The sequence below is a fragment of the Triticum dicoccoides genome, chromosome 3B (assembly GCF_002162155.2).
Source record: "Triticum dicoccoides isolate Atlit2015 ecotype Zavitan chromosome 3B, WEW_v2.0, whole genome shotgun sequence".
Lineage (NCBI taxonomy): Eukaryota > Viridiplantae > Streptophyta > Magnoliopsida > Poales > Poaceae > Triticum > Triticum dicoccoides.
In genome coordinates this window covers 454,780,202-454,796,842 of record NC_041385.1, presented here as the reverse complement: position 1 = coordinate 454,796,842, position 16,641 = coordinate 454,780,202, and the positions used below count along the sequence as shown (strand labels likewise).

General features: G+C 47.9%; 1 protein-coding gene across 2 annotated transcripts; it reads left to right on the top strand.

The window, feature by feature from the left end:
- The first annotated feature begins 773 nt into the window (after positions 1–773).
- On the top strand, positions 774–10,831 carry LOC119276491 (60S ribosomal protein L18a-like protein). Of its 2 annotated transcripts, XM_037557557.1 has the most exons (5): positions 774–1,182; positions 4,337–4,415; positions 4,508–4,625; positions 10,467–10,555; positions 10,661–10,831. In XM_037557557.1, the coding sequence occupies exons 1-4, from the start codon at positions 873–875 to the stop codon at positions 10,524–10,526; spliced, it is 567 nt and encodes a 188-aa protein (XP_037413454.1). In that variant the 5' UTR covers positions 774–872; the 3' UTR covers positions 10,527–10,555; positions 10,661–10,831. The 2 variants fall into 2 exon arrangements, with proteins under 2 accessions (XP_037413454.1, XP_037413453.1); XM_037557556.1 differs by having other exon boundaries at positions 775–1,182; positions 10,467–10,831.
- The last annotated feature ends 5,810 nt before the right edge of the window (positions 10,832–16,641 follow it).

The window sequence follows — 16,641 nt, the reverse complement described above, 5'->3', positions numbered from 1 at the left end:
GGTCGAACAAGTGCTGGTACGCTGGTCGGATCAAGCAGTCTTGGCGGACACCTGGGAAGATAAGGTGGCGCTATAAGCTCGTTTTCCTGGAGCTGAGGCAAGCCTCGTCCCAAGGAGGAGGGGATGTCAGCGCCACTCCTACTTCCGCCTCACCCAGCGCCACCAACCGACGGGACCCACATGGCAGCGACTCGCCTCCCTCGCCTGCGGCCCAGCGACTGCCTCGGGCCAGGAAGCCCAACACTCGGGTCACGGGGCCAGAGTGGGTCCAGCGAAGCCCAACTGCTCCAGCCACTACTTATGCCCGAGCGAGCAGGAGGCAACCCATCCGGTGGATCACGAACCTGGCGGCGGCACGAACCCTAGCATCCCTACTGTTCCTCCTTTTTCCCCAAATTCGTGTATCTGAGCTTGTAATCGAACCTGAGTGACAGCATACATTCTATAGATCGTTCCCCACTCTCACTACCCTTACAGACGATGGGGGATAAGCTTCATCGTCGAGAAGGAAACAGCCCGGATCACCAGCTAGCGACTGACGGATAAGCCAACGTTAATAGCTGGTCTAATTCTGCGATAATACCTAAAAATTATATATATGTTGGGAGGTTTCTATTTAATTTTTTAATTAATGATCGACCGATTAATCCAGTTAATAGGCCGATTGACGCGTTACCGATTTCCTTAACAATCTTGTACCACAGTGCATGATACAAATTCTGATTTGGTTTGACAACGAACTTACAGGCTGTGCGTTAACAAAGCGAGCTAAATGCACCAAGGCGACTAGTTGTCTTCATCCCGGAACTCCCCTTCATCCCTCCCGCGTCTCGATTCCCCAGCCTGAGCAAACCCTCCCCACAGCCCGCGCCATGGGCGGCGAGATGCCCGGCACCGACGGCAAGGGCCACCCCGCCCCGGCCTCCGCCTCCGCCTCCGGATTCCCGCCGTCGGCGCCGCCTTATCATCAGCAGCAGCACCACCAGTACGGCACCTTCGGGGCCCCGTCCGCGTCCGGCGAGTTCCCGCAGCCGGCGGTCGGGTTCCCCCAGCCTGCTCCGCCGCCTGGGTTCCAGAACTACCCGCCGCCGCCTCCGCCGCCGTCCTACGCGGTATACCCTCCTCTGCAGGCTTATTCGGCCGCCGCGCCGTACTACGCCCATGGCTACCAGGACGTGCAAGGTACGGTTGAAACCCCTGTCACGCGATCCGATCATGTGCTTCTCTGCTGATGCGTATCATGTTCATGGGAATGATCCGGATTAGCCGTGCTGCCTTTTGTTGTTGCTGGAGAATTTCTCCCGTGTTGTTCATCTAGTGCAAGTTGCAAGCCCTTGAGAAATCAGGAGTAGAACAAGACCTGTTGTGCCTATTCCCTATTGTCTGAACCGGAGAGTGGAACTGGAATGAAATCGGAAAAGTGGTATACCGAGTTTTATCTCACATAGATCATCCGTTATTAGTTTTTCGGAAATTTTAACGCCCACACGTGTGGGCGTTTGCATCTCGCCCACACGCGTGGATCCACGTCCGTTCGTGAGCGCACGAATCTTGGCATGTTTCTAGTGCCACGTAGGACTGGCCTGGTGTGTGGGCGTTCACCCGGTCGCCCACACGGCCGTTTCACCACACAGAAGGGGCTGGTGTGTGGGCGTTCAGCAGTTTGCCCACACGCCACTTTGCACGCACACACAAGGGCTAGTGTGTGGGCATTTGCCATCTTGCCCACACGCCCGTCTCCTCTCCCACACCCATGCTGCTAGTTGCCATGTGTTTTGCAGTGCACATGGCAACCGCCCCTAGTGTGCTTTATAAGCAGGTGGCAACTCTCTTTTTTACCCGAGTTGCCATGTGTTTTGCAGGGTACACGCAATTGCCTAGTGTGCACGTGCGCAGATGGCAACTCTCTTTTACCGAGTTGCCATGTGTTTTTGCATGGTACATGGCAACTGCCCTAACGTGCACGTACATGACAACTGCCCTAACGTGTACGTAAGCAGATGGCAACTCTTCCTTTTTACATGGCAACTGCCCTAGCATGCTTGTGAGCACATGGCAACTTTCTCAACTGCCTAGTGTTAGTATGTGGCAACTCCTAAAGTTATGAAATCATGGCAACTACATTAGATTAGACCATACATGGCAACTGCAGTTGAGCAACCATGGCAACTGCAGTTGTCCGACATGGCAACCGTAGTTCAGCGACATGGCAATTGCAGTTAAACGAACATGGACGAGGGTCTGGACCATGGCAACTGCGGGCGAGCGGTGACCGTCACGCGTGGCGTGCGGGACCAGGAGGTACGAGGCCTGACATACGGGCGTGTGGGCGTTATCAACTTCGCCCACACGCACGCGTGTGAGAGGGATCGGGAGGGAAAAAAGAGGTGTGTGGGCATTACTTGTTTTGCCCACACATAGGTGTGTGGGCTGTTTCTCTTAGACACCACACAAAATGTGTGGGCGGACTCCCTAACGCCCACACGTGTGGCACTTATCGGCTAAAAAGCACCGATACGGCCAGAACTGCCGATTTGCCGTCCTGATACGGGGGGACACGGGGATACGCCCAGATACGGCTGGATACGCGTATCCCGCAGTATCCCATCTTTTTGGAATTAAAAAAAAAGAAATAAAATCGGGATACGGCCTAGATACGGCGTGGACACGGTGGGGACTCGGCAGCCAGACTCCAGTGACCATGCTGCTGCCCAGTTATCCTCCCGATAGCAACCATGGTCAAGCAGGTAACCTCAATGGCTGCTAGCAAGGAAGGAGATCTTGGTAGAGAAAGATGGCAAGGTGGCCGCCAACAAGGAAGAAGCTCCGGCAGGAAGAAAGATGGGGAGTGTGGTGGCCAGCGAGGAAGAAGATGGGTGATGGAAGCTGCCGATTTGGCGGCGCTGTCGTTTCCTTTCTTCACTGGCGGCTGGAGAAAGGGAGTACGAGAATGGGAGGTTGGGGTCGGCTGGAGCAGCTGGAGTGCTACTAGTCTAGGGTTTTCTGGAATTGGGCCTTACATGGGCTCTAAGTGGATGGACAGCTACATGGGCTCTAAGTGGACGGACAGCTACATGGGCTGTGAGTGGACTGCTCTCAGTCTTTCATGAATAGAAAGGAGACAATATATATCCAGTACTAAAAAATTCTCATTAGATCTTAATTCAAATTTATTTTTCTATATACTTTCATATTTATTTTTCTAAATACTTATATACCCCGCCGTATCCCCGAATGGCTGTTTTTGGAAAATGCCGTATCCCGTATCCCCGTATGCGTATCCCCGTGCTTCCGTCCCCGTATCCGTGCTTCTTAGCTTATCGGCGTCCTTTTTCGGAAATGTTAAGATTGGCAGGAGCGCTCAGCGCTGTATATTCTAGTAGGAGTGGAATAAACACATCGGAAGGTTGTTTTCCAAGGGGAACAAAACCTAAATAAACACCATTTTTCACATGCCGACAAGTTCCAGAGCACTCTGCAGTCCGCACTAACGGCCTGCTGGTTAATGCCCCCTAAAGCTAGCTAGGTATGCCGCCTCTCGGTGGTTTAATCTAGAAGTGTTGAAAATAAATCTCCTATTTCGCTCCTTAGTCCTTCCAGACCTAGATCATTCTGTTCACACAGGGTTTTAAATGCTCAATGCCGCCTAAGATCTGGGGGATGCATTGTAAAACAAATATTGTGTTAGGAGTTTCTTACTCCTCAGATACTAGAATCTAGGGTTCTCCTCTTATGCGGTAACCAGGCATATACTTTCCTCGGTGTCTCCCCTCATACCCAAATTCTAGGCTCCATGTGCCATTTTGTTCCAGTTAATGACTCTCAACATAAATGGATCTTAATGTCACTTTGGAAAGTCACTACTCACTCCAGAGGTTACTTGTTTGCTAGTGTGTGAGACACACGGTGCTTAAGATTGTGTAATTTTTTTAGGGATCCAGTCTTTCAACCATCACTACTTTCCTAAATTGCAGCTAATGATATTAGCCATGTCTTCGAAGAAGCTTTGGAGGCTAATAGAGAAAAGCGGATTATGTAGGCTTTTGTAATCCAATGTCCTAAAGACTTAGTTAGATGAAAACAATTGACATACAAAAACATACAAATAGATCAACTAAGAAAATAGTTGAGCAATAAATGGGCTTCTGTATATCAAAGTGAAGTTTATGAAGGAACCTGATGGACATAATTTTGCAGAGCAGTACAATTAAGAATGTCATGAAAGCCTCAAATCCATATATGCAGTTTCCTTCAAGGAAGAAATGAAACGAACAAAATTGAATTTGAACTTTGTCCTAACTTAGCCTATGCATTGTACCATGTTGCTGTTTCTTAGGTTATATACCTGTTGTTGAAGGAAGACCTGTGAGGATGCGACGTCTTCCATGCTGTGGCCTTGGCATGGGTTGGTTTCTGTAAGTTCTCTCTGAACATTAATTGTTTTACATTGCATCTCAGAAACTTGGATTGGACCCTGAGAAACTGCTGCTTCTACTGTTTGGAAAAGGTTCATTATTGGCTTCTTCTTTGCTGCCATTCCGTGGTATGTTGGAGCTTTTGTTCTGATCTGCGTCCGAGTACATGACTACAGGGAGAAACCAGGATATGTTGCTTGTACTATTGCTGTAAGTCCTTTCTATCAGTGTGATCATCTGCAGTTTCCTAGTTACTGCCAGTTACATCTACGTGCTTTCCAGTTTACCTTCTGCATGGCTGGTGAACAACTTATCATGTTTATTTTTATTCTGAGACTTCAAACTGTAGCAACAAATACAATAGCAGAATCCTGTTGCTTTAACTGTAGCAAATATGATGGATGGCATTACCTTTGAATATGGGAATCCAAATCAAATACTAAATGCAGCTACTTAGTTGTGGGTTTTTCAATAGGGAAATGTCCTGAGTGAAAGAAGGATTTTGACATTGATTATAGTTTGGCAGCAAATTAATGATAGGCTTTAATTATCCACCCAGAATTTATATTGCTGCTCGACTAACAGTTATCGTACGAACGCTCATGCTCATATTTAGGCAGTCGCTACACAGAAATGATAAAGGAATAGTTTATCCTGCAAGATACATATATCACTACACATAAATGATGAAGGAATTGTTGATCCTGTAACATATACTCCCTCCGTCCCATAATGTAAGACGTTTTTTGACGCTAGTGTAGCGTCAAAAAACGTCTTACATTATGGGACGGAGGGAGTAGTAGTCATGGGAGTGTAATACCCAAGCCCTAGGGTAGCGATGGAGAATTGGGGATCCGGAGAAAGGGGAGCAACTTGGAGAAGAAGCAGGAAGGTAGGAGAAGCAATTGTTTCTATTCTTAATCGATACCCAGTACAGAGGAGAGACGCAGCTTATATGATCGCTCGCTTACATGGGCCTGGGCCGTAGCGGTCAGCCCAACATACTCACACTCTGCCCACACGCACACTATAGCCTACCTGAAGCATGCCGTGTACTGTAGCCAATCGGGTCTGCTGCAGTTAATCGCCTGGCAGCTCACTCGCGCTGACAGTACCCCCGCCTGAAGAAACAGCTTGTCCCCAAGCTGGAGCCAGTGGAAATCGTTGCCTCACTGTGTCATAGTCCTCCCAAGTGGCCGAAATCGCTGCCTCACTGTGTCATAGTCCTCCCAAGTGGCCGAAGAAGCGGGAAGACCAGTCCAACGAATGAGTACCTGAGCTAGAGAAGCATTACCTTTCTTAACCAAACGCCTGTCCAGAATTTCTTCAGGCACCAAATCGGCTCGATCAAGTAGTGGTGGTTCAGGAAGAGTACTGTACACTGGAGTATGATCTGGCACATGAGGTTTCAGTTGAGATGTGTGGAACACTGGATGCACTAGGCTGCCTGAAGGGAGGAGCAGGATGTGTGGCTTGCAAGGGTTGAGGTAACTGCCCCAAATTTGGTTCATGGCCATAAACAGCTTTGAAAGGAGTGCAGCCCAGAGACGAGTGGTAAGATGAATTGTACCAGAATTCGGCAAGGGGGAGCCACTGAGACCATTGCTGTGGGTGTTCAGAAACAGCACATCTCAAATACATCTCTAAACACTGGTTAACCCTCTCGGTTTGCCCATCAGTTTGGGGGTGGTAGGCAGTGGACATTTGTAGTTTGGTGCCCCACAACCTGAACAGCTCTTTCCAGAAGTGACTTGTAAATATTTTGTCTCTGTCAGAAGTAATTGTATAGGGCATGCCATGCAACTAACAATGTGGAGCAGAAATGTTTGTGCTATCTGAGCAGCAGTGAAGGGGTGTTTGAGAGCAATGAAATGGCTATATTTTGTATACCTGTCCACAACTACCAGGATCACTGAATATCCAGATGATTTGGGTAATCCTTCGATGAAGTCCATGGATATATCTTCCCAGGGTCCTTTGGGAATAGGCAATGGACAAAGCAAACCAGGATACTTGCAATGTTCATGTTTGGCTTGTTGGCAAACCTGGCACTGTTGCACAAAATTTGCCACTGCTTCCTTTAAGCCATACCAGTGGAATAATTTCTTCACTCTCTCATAAGTGGCCTGACTGCCAGAGTGGCCTCCCACAGGAGAAGAGTGGAGTGCTTCAATGATTTTTGTTTGCAAACCTGCATTGGCCCCAACCCAAATTCTGCCCTGGTGTTTGAGCAGACCCTTTTCCAAAGAAAACTCAGGTTCTTCATCATGGTTGACCACCAGTTTCTGTAGGAGGTGTTGAGCCTTGCAATCAATCTCATAAGAGTTAAGTATTTCCTGGATCCAGACAGGCTGTCCTGAGGAGACTGCAGGTAAGGCAAACACATGGCCCACTCTAGATAGAGCATCAGCGGCCTTGTTGTCCTCGCCTTTTTTGTACTGGAACTGGAATTGGAGCCCGATTAGTTTTGTCATAGCCTTTTTCTGTAGCTCTGAAGTAAGGGCTTGGTTTTCCAAGTGACATAAGCTCTTGTGGTCGGTTTTGATCACGAACGCCCCCCTGCAAACGTAGCATCTCCACCTCTCAATGGCCATGATAATAGCTAGAAATTCTTTCTCATAAATGCTCAATTTCTGATTGGTTGGCCCTAGAGACTTGCTGTAGTAAGCCACAGGGTGTCCTTCCTGTGTAAGAACTGCTCCAATACCGGAGTCACAAGCATCTGTTTCTATACAGAAAGGTTTGTTGAAATCAGGTAATACCAAGACTGGAGTAGAAGTCATAGCCTGCTTGAGAAGGTCAAAGGCAGTTTGTGCTTCAGCCGTCCATTGAAAGGCCTTCTTCTTCAGTAAGTTGGTAAGTGGTTTGGCAATAATCCCATAATGTTGCACAAACTTCCTATAGTAACCAGTGAGTCCAAGAAATCCTCTGAGCTCAGTGACTGTAGTAGGAACTGGCCAGTTGACCATAGCAGTTGTCTTGCTTGGATCAGTGGCCACACCTTTGTCAGAAATAATATGGCCTAAATACTCTAACCGCTGCTGGGCAAAAGAACATTTACTGAGTTTGACATAGAGTTGATGTTCTCTCAAAATTTGAAAAACCTGTTGTAAATGTTTCTTATGATCTTCCAAATTTCTGCTGAAGACCAATATGTCATCCATGAAAACCAAAACAAATTTCCTTGTTAATCCACCAAATATGAAATTCATAATGCACTGAAAAGTTGCCGGTGCTTCTGATAGACCAAATGGCATGACCCTAAATTGAAACTGTCCAAAATGGGTCTTGAAAGCAGTCTTATGCTCATCAGCCTCTACCATTCTGATTTGATGATATCCTGCCTTGAGGTCTAGTTTGGTGAACCATTTGGTACCCGCAAGCTCATCCAACAGCTCATCCACAACTGACATAGGAAACTTGTTCTTAACCGTCACTGCATTTAACCTTCTATAGTCCACACAGAATCGCCAACTTCCATCCTTCTTTTTCACTAACAGAACTGGGGAAGCAAACGGGGACACGCTGGGAGAGATAATTCCTGCTGCTAGCATTTCAGAGACTTGTCTTTCTATCTCATCCTTCTGAAGGGGAGAGTACCTGTAAGGCCTAACATTCACCGGCGTAGTGTTGGGCAGCAGAGAAATAGCATGGTCAAATTCTCTATGGGGTGGTAATCCTTTGGGCTCCTGGAATATATCAGCAAAAGAGTTTATGGTGTCCTGAATACAGTCTGGAGTTGGAGATACGGATGGCATTGTTTGGGCAGATAGCACTGCAGTGGCCCAAATATCATTCCCTTTGTGACACTTCACCACTTGATCCAGTGTCAACTCTTGCAGTTGAGTTACTGGTTGTATCTTTAGACCTTGCAGTGTGACTGTAGTAGCTTTGTCTTGGAACTGGATCCATTGTTCCTCCCAGTGGCATGTCATTGGACTCCATTGTGAGAGCCAATCCATCCCAAGTATGGCATCATAGCCCCCCAATGACAGAACTCTCATATCTGTGGAGAAGGTATGCCCCTGTGTCCACCAACTCAGTCCCTGCACCATGTGGGTGCACTGCAATTTCTCCCCATTTGCAACTTTCACAGTCATAGGCCGAGGTAAGGGTACTGTTGGACATTTCAATTTGTCTGCCAACTGTTGATCCAGAAAAGTATGAGAGCTGCCTGAGTCAACTAACAGTAGCATCACCTGATTTCCTACCAGAGCTCTAATCTGAATGGTTTTAGTGTTTGTGGTTCCTGCTAGGGCATTGACTGAAAGATATGCAGCAGCTTCCTCAATCGCCTCCTCTGTAGCTATTGCGTCCAAGACTGCGTCAGTCAACTGAGCGGCCTCTTCAGCCATGTTCAGGGCCTTGATCTGGGCCACCTGTTTGCTAGCACACACATGACCTGGTGCGAACTTGTCGCCACAACTGTAACAGAGTCCATTCTGTCGCCGGTAGTCCTTCAGCTGGCGTGCCTTCCACATATCTCCGGCAGCTAGCTGAGGTCGTTGAGTGTGCTCTAGGCGTGGTTGTTGTTTAGTGTACACTGCAGACCGAGCCAGCTTGTTGTTCCCTTGTTTGGCCCGATCGAGCAAAGCTTCCTGCACCAGAGCATATTCACAAGCACTAGTCACGGTACTGGGCAATTGCATTTCGACCGCAGCTCTCAGTTCCTCCTTCAGTCCCAGCACAAACTGTGTAACCAACATTGTTTCACTGAGATTGCCCTCATACATGCGAACTTGGTACACAATCTGATGGAATGCAGTACGGTATTCCTGAACCGTGCCGTGCTGACGCAACATCAGCAAGTCTCTCATGCAAGTTCTGTGTACATTGACCTCAAACTCCTGCGTAATTGCTGTACAAAAATTTTCCCAAGTACTGCAGTATTCTGTCAGTTTATATGACTGAAACCAGTGAGTGGCATTGCCTTGCAAGTGCAGCGATGCGGACATTAGCTTGAAGGATTCAGGAATCTGATATAGCAGGAAATAAGCTTCACAATTGTCCAACCATATGCGTACATTCTCGCCGTCAAACTTAGGGAACTCCATCTTAGGCATCCAGGGTCGCTTGCTACTCTGCTCATCCAGACCCGGCGATGCGGAAGGTACCTGCGGAGGTGCTGATGGGCGAGGTCGCAAAGGCGGAGGTGGTGGTTGTGGTGGCGGCTGTGCCCGTGATGTAGCCGGCGCCCCAAAATTTTCTCCCGCCTGCGGCGACGCTCCCAGACAGCCCTCTGCCGCGATCCGGTCCAACTGTGCATTTCTGACGCCGGTGGATTCCTTCAGCACTCGCGCCACCTGAACTTGCTCTTGGTGGATCTCTCCGATTGAACTCACAGACAGATTTACCTTGGCTGTACCTGATCCAGCCGCGAGACTTGCTCTTCAAACTTCACATCCAGCCCGTCGAGGCGTGCCTGGATCGCCTCGATCCCTTCCACCTTGGACTGAAGCAGCCGCAGCGCCTCGAATTCCTTCATCACCCGTTCCTCGAACGACCCCATGGATTCAGCCAGGTACCTTGTCTGTGCGCTCGGCTTGAACGGAGCCGTCGCCGCTTCCTCTGAGTTCGACCGAACGCTGGTCTCGGATTTACAGTCGACCGCACGAAGCAGTCAACCTACCAATCAGTCGATGTTACCGGCGAACCTCGAGTGTGTGAAGCGCGGATCGGACCGACGAAGCTCTGAATACCAATTGTAATACCCAAGCCCTAGGGTAGCGATGGAGAATTGGGGATCCGGAGAAAGGGGAGCAACTTGGAGAAGAAGCAGGAAGGTAGGAGAAGCAATTGTTTCTATTCTTAATCGATACCCAGTACAGAGGAGAGACGCAGCTTATATGATCGCTCGCTTACATGGGCCTGGGCCGTAGCGGTCAGCCCAACATACTCACACTCTGCCCACACGCACACTATAGCCTACCTGAAGCATGCCGTGTACTGTAGCCAATCGGGTCTGCTGCAGTTAATCGCCTGGCAGCTCACTCGCGCTGACAGGGAGGAACTTGGAGTAACTGTGATTGAACTTTTTGGTGCCACATGCAGGCTTCACTTGCTGCAATTGCCATGTTGCTTGGTGCCACAAAAGGAGCAGAGGTGTGGTGAGCTGGCTTTGATCATCGTCGGTTTGCTTATACTCCCTCCGTTCGGAATTACTTGTCGCAGAAATGGATGTATCTAGACGTATTTTAGTTCTAGATACATCCATTTTCGAGACAAGTAATTCCGAACGGAGGGAGTAATACATATGTTCGTTCTCCCTCTACTCTGTCGGGTATTCTGATTTGTACATGTATGCGTAGAAAAGATATAATGGAAGAAGACTGGTTCACTATCATATGTGTTGTATGACCTATAATCGTAGAATGATAGTATTTGTCTTCCGGTAAAAAAAGTGTGCCTGTTGCTCTCGCGACTAGTATCGTGTTGATTTTGGTTGTTTTCATACACCCTGTATTGGTGGGTTTACAAGGACGGCCGTCGCTAGTTGAGTATACTGGGCATTCCATTCCATATTGTTCGCAAGCTCAGTAAATAAGGAAAGTGAAAAACGGAAAACCGCGTGCTGCTGACATGGACAAGCACATCTGCGTAGCCCAAACGCCCAGATATGGAAACCTAGGGGGCTGGGATCCGGGTAACAGACACGAACTCGGTCGCACGCGTCACCGTAATGATTACTCGCAACTCGAGTCTAATTCAGAATCCGAGCAGCAGGCGTGATCGCCCGTAGGTGGATACAGTATATATGTGTGACGAGCGACCGTCCGTCGATTCCAACCCGTCCGCTCACAAGCGATTCCATCACCCTCGACTCCACGCGCGCTCTCCCGGCGAGCAACTCCGTCACCTGCCATGGTTGCCTACGCCCGCCGCTCCAGGGCGCCGGGGCGCCCGCACTTCGCCCTCGACGCCCACCCTTGCGAGCAAGAGCTCATCGCGGCGTACCTTGGCCCGCGAGTCACCGAGGGCGACATGTCGTGCAAGTTCATCCACGAAGGCGACGTCTACGCCGCCCACCCTGAGGACCTCACGCAGCAGTACGCCGCGGCCGTCGCCAGCAACGGCGACGAGGCGTGGTACTTCTTCACCGCCGTGCGGGCCAAAGGCGGCGGCCGCAGGGGGCGCACGGTGGACTCCCAGGAGGGGTGCTGGCACTCCGAGGCCGGCTCCAAGCCCGTGGTCTCGGCGCACCACCACGGCGGAGGCCTCCTGGGGCATCGCCAGAACTTCTCGTTCGTCACCAAGGAGGACGGCGTGCGGGTCCGCTCAGGGTGGCTCATGGTGGAGCTCGGCCTGCACGGCGACGGCCAGGACGAGGTCACCCTCTGCAAGGTCTACTTCAGCCCGCGCGCCGCCAAGAACAACAAGAAACCCGCCGCGTCGTCGTCCGCGCGCAAGAGGAAGGCCGACGCCGGCAGCCCTGCCCCGGCGCGCCAATGCCGCCGCCGCCGTGAAATGAACCAGGATGATCATCCGGTGGAGAAACAAGCCGTGAAGGCCGGCAAACAAGAGGGGTTTGTCGAGGAGAGCTCGGCGGACGAGCCCGAGGTTGTGGATCCGAATGACTTCTTTTGGTGGCTGCGGAACAAGGAGAAGCTGAGGCTGGCATTGGGCATCAGCGAGGAAGACTTCTACCGGCCCCCATCTGCGGCTGCCTTGGAAAGAAGTTTCGGGCCGGACTGGCCGCCGGCTGCACCACCTTCCAGCCCCGTCGTTCCCAACGAGGACAAGCCCGTGGTCATGTGGTTGACGTACGAGGAACTGCACGGTCTGCCGGAGGTCAGAGAGTTCTTGTCGCCCACCAAGTTGCTGGAGGAGATGAGATCGTCTGTCAAGCAACACGAGTAGATCGATTGATGACTAGTAGCTGCTAGAAAGATGTTTTCGCTTACTCTTTGAGTTGAGGTGGATGTCCTTGTTATTGTCCTAATTAATTCGACGTATACTTAGAGTGCCACTCAGATCCCTGTGTCTAAGCAGCCGTTTGGCGCAACACCTGTTTTTACTGAATGGCGATGAAAATCGTTATATCTTGCATTTTAAGTACATTTGGATGGTATATTTTTTTATCGAAACAAATTTTCATCCCGCTTTATATGCAAAGCCACACGACCAAACGATAAGAGGTGTTCAAAGAAGAGTGTTTTTCAACTCCGGGTGTCCCTACACCCTATACAAACAGTAAATTTATAAAAAAATGGAAAATAAAAATCTTTAATTTCGTGGCATCAAATATGCTCAAACTTTGTAGGTACTTGCGAGATTTCATGACAAATTTCACAAAAAAAGAGATTTCATGACAAAAAGCATTCTATGATGTCTACACAAGAAAAAGATTTCAGTGTTTAAAGTTCTTTTTGTTTTCCATGTGTAGAGCTCATATGATCATATTTCTCGGCGAAAATTTGCAAGCACCTAATCTTTTGAGCTAGTTTGATGTCACAAAATGTCATTTTTCTTATGAATTTGTTGTTCATGAGGGTGTAGGAACACCCAGGAGCTACCACACATTTCTCTTAAAAGAATCCTCATGCAAGCTGATCAAAGAAAACTATAGTAGACAAGCTAAGCACCGTCAAAAACCACGACGGGTGCCCTACTGAACATCGATAACTTGCTGCCCAGAAGAAGCACAGGAGTGGCCGAACCACCATGATACCACCAAGGCCACTCACGACATATGAATATGCACCACCTCGAAGAAAGCAATGGACTTCATCGCAACATCCCCACCAGACCATGGCCAGATAGGGTCCTTTGCCCTCTCATGTCGGACCGTGGAGCATCGACCTGGTCGGCAAGACTGGAGGATGCCATCACCTGTAAGAGAGAGGGGCAAACGTAGGCACAAGACGCCAGAGCCGAGGTGGCAATGGGTGGAGCTCCAAGCCAGCCCAAAGAACGTCGCTGCAACCAGATAAAACTTGCAATCATTGATGATGACGCCCCAAGAGGAACACGCGCCACCTCGAAGAAAGCAATGGACTTTACCGCAACATCCCCACCAGATTGTGTCCAGATATGGCTCTCTGCCCTCTCGTTTCGACCATGGAGCGTCGACCTTGTTGGCAAGAGTGGAGGATGCGATCACATGTAAAAGGGAGGGGTAAACGTAGCCACAAGACGGCGGAGCCGAGGTGACATTGAGTGGCGCTCCAAGCCAGCCCAAAGAATGTCGTCGTAGCCAGATAAAACTTGCACTTTGATGTCTACTACACAACTTATTCTTGTAGACTCTTGTTGGGCCTCCAAGCATAGAGTTTTGTAGGACAATAACAATTTTCCCTCAAGTGGGTGACCTAATGTTTATCAATCCGTGGGAGGCATCGGATGAAGATGGTCTCTCTCAAACAACCCTGCAACCAAATACAAGAAATTTCCTGTGTCCCCAACACACCTAATACAATGGAAAATTGTATAGGTGCACTAGTTCGGCGAAGAGATGGTGACACACGTGTAGTATGGATAGTAGATATAGGTTTTTGTAATATGAAAATATAAAAACAGCAAGGTAGCAAGTGATAAAAAGAAGCACAAAAGGTATTGCAATGCTTGAAAACAAGGCCTAGGATTCATACTTTCACTAGTGCAATCTCTCAACAGTGCTAACATAATTAAATCATATAACAATTTCTCAACGTGCGACAAAGAATCACTCCAAAGTTTCTATCGGAGAACGTAGGACAAAAACATGTATCAACCCCTATGCATAGATTACCCCAATATCACCATGGGAATCCGCAAGTTAAATACCAAAACATACATCAAGTAACTCAATAGAATACCCCATTGTCACCATGGGTATCCACGTGCAAGACATACATCAAGTGATCTCAAATCCAATATTCAACCCAACATAACAAAACCTCTGAGAGCAAGACTCAATTAATCACAACAAGATAGAGAGAGAGAGAGAGGGAAAACACCATATGATCCAACTATATTAACAAAGATTGTGATACATCAAGATCATGCCAAATCAAGAACACGAGAGAGAGAGAGAGAGAGCGAGAGATTAAAAACATAGCTACCGGTACATACCCTCAGCCTCATGGGTGAACTACTCCCTCCTTGTCATGGAGACCGCCGGATGATGAAGATGACCTCTGGTGATGATTTCCCCCACCGACAAGGTGACGGAAAGGGGCTCCAGATGGGATCTCTTTCGTATAGAGGTGATACGTCTCCAACGTATCTATAATTTATGATTGTTCCATGCTATTATATTATCTGTTTTGGATATTTTATATGCATTAATATGCTATTTTATATTATTTTTGGGACTAACCTATTAACCTAGAGCCCAGTGTCAGTTCCTGTTTTTTTCTTGTTTTTGTGTTTCGCAGAAAAGGAATACCAAACGGAATGAAACCTCCGCGATGATTTTTCTTGGATTAGAAGACAACCAGGAGACTTGGAGATGAAGTCAGAGGATCCACGAGGCGGGCACAAGGACGGTGGGCATACCCAGGGGGGTAGGGCGCACCCTCACCCTTGTGGGCCCCTTATGACCTTCCTAACCTAATTCTTTCTCCCATATATCCCCAAACCACCAGAAGCATCCACGAAAACATTTCCACCGCCGCAACCTTCTATACCCGTGAGATCCCATCTAGGAACCTTTTTCGGCACCCTACCGGAGGGGGGTTCGATCACAGAGTGCCTCTACATCAACTCTATTGCCCTTCCGATGAAGCGTGAGTAGTTTACCACAAACCTATGGGTCCATAGCTAGTAGCTAGATGGCTTCTTCTCTCTCTCTCTTTGATTCTCAATACCATGTTCTCCTCGATGCTCTTGGAGTTATATTTGATGTAACACTTTTTTGCGGTGTGTTTGCCGAGATCCGATGAATTGTGGATTTATGATCAACTTATCTATGAATATTATTTGAATCTTCTCTGAATTCTTACATGCATGATTTGATATCTTTGTAATTCTCTTCAAACTATCGGTTTGGTTTGGCCAACTAGATTGGTTTTTCTTGCAACGGGAGAAGTGCTTAGCTTTGGGTTCAATCTTGCGGTGTTCTTTCCCAGTGACAGTAGGGGCAGCAAGGCACGTATTGTATTGTTGCCATCGAGGATAAAAAGATGGGGTTTTCATCATATTGCTTGAGTTAATTCCTATACATCATGTCATCTTACTTAATGCGTTACTCTGTTCTTCATGAACTCAATACTCTAGATGCAGGCAGTAGTCGGTCAATGTGTGGAGTAATAGTAGTAGATGCAGAATCGTTTCAGTCTACTTAACGCAGACGTGATGCCTATATTCATGATCATAGACTTAGATATCATCATAACTTTGCGCTTTTCTATCAATTGCTCGGCAGTAATTTGTTCACCCACCGTATTATTTGCTATCTTGAGAGAAGACCCTAGTGAAACCTATGACCCCCGGGTCTATCTTCCATCATATTAATTTCTGATCTACTATTTTCCAATCTTATACTTTCCGATCTATAAAGCAAAAATACCAAACATATTTTACTTTATCATTTATCTATCTCTATCAGATTTCACTTTTGCAAGTAACTATGAAGGGATTAACAACCCCTTTATCCCGTTGGGTGCAAGTTGTTTGATTGTTTGCGTGGGTATTCGGTGATTTGTTCGTTATCTCCTACTGGATTGATACCTTGGTTCTCTAACTGAGGGAAATACTTATCTCTACTTTGCTACATCACTCTTTCCTCTTCAAGGAAGAAACCAACGGAAGCTCAAGAAGTAGCAGGAAGAATTTCTGGCTCCGTTGCCGGGGAGATCTATGCCAAGTCAAGGCATACCAAGTACCCATCATTAACTCTCATCTCTTGCATTACATTATTCGCCATTCGCCTCTCGTTTTCCTCTCCCCCACTTCTAAAATTAATTTCAAAAAGATTTGCCTTTTCTTCGCCCCTCTTCTGTTCGTCTTCTTCGCTTGCTTTTTGTGTGCTCGTGTGTTGGATTGCTTGCTTTGTCATGATGGCTCAATAGAATACCAAATTGTGTGACTTTTGCAACACCAATAATAATGATTTTATTAGTACCTAGATTTCTCCCGCCACTAGTGCAGAATCTTATGAAATTAATGTCGCTTTGCTGAATCTTGTTATGGAAGATCAATTTTCTAGGCTTCCTATTGATTCACTTAATGTATGTTTTGGCGATCAAGTTGCGGGTTCCGTGACCTTGGGAATCTATGCATAGGGGTTGGCACACGTTTTCGTCTT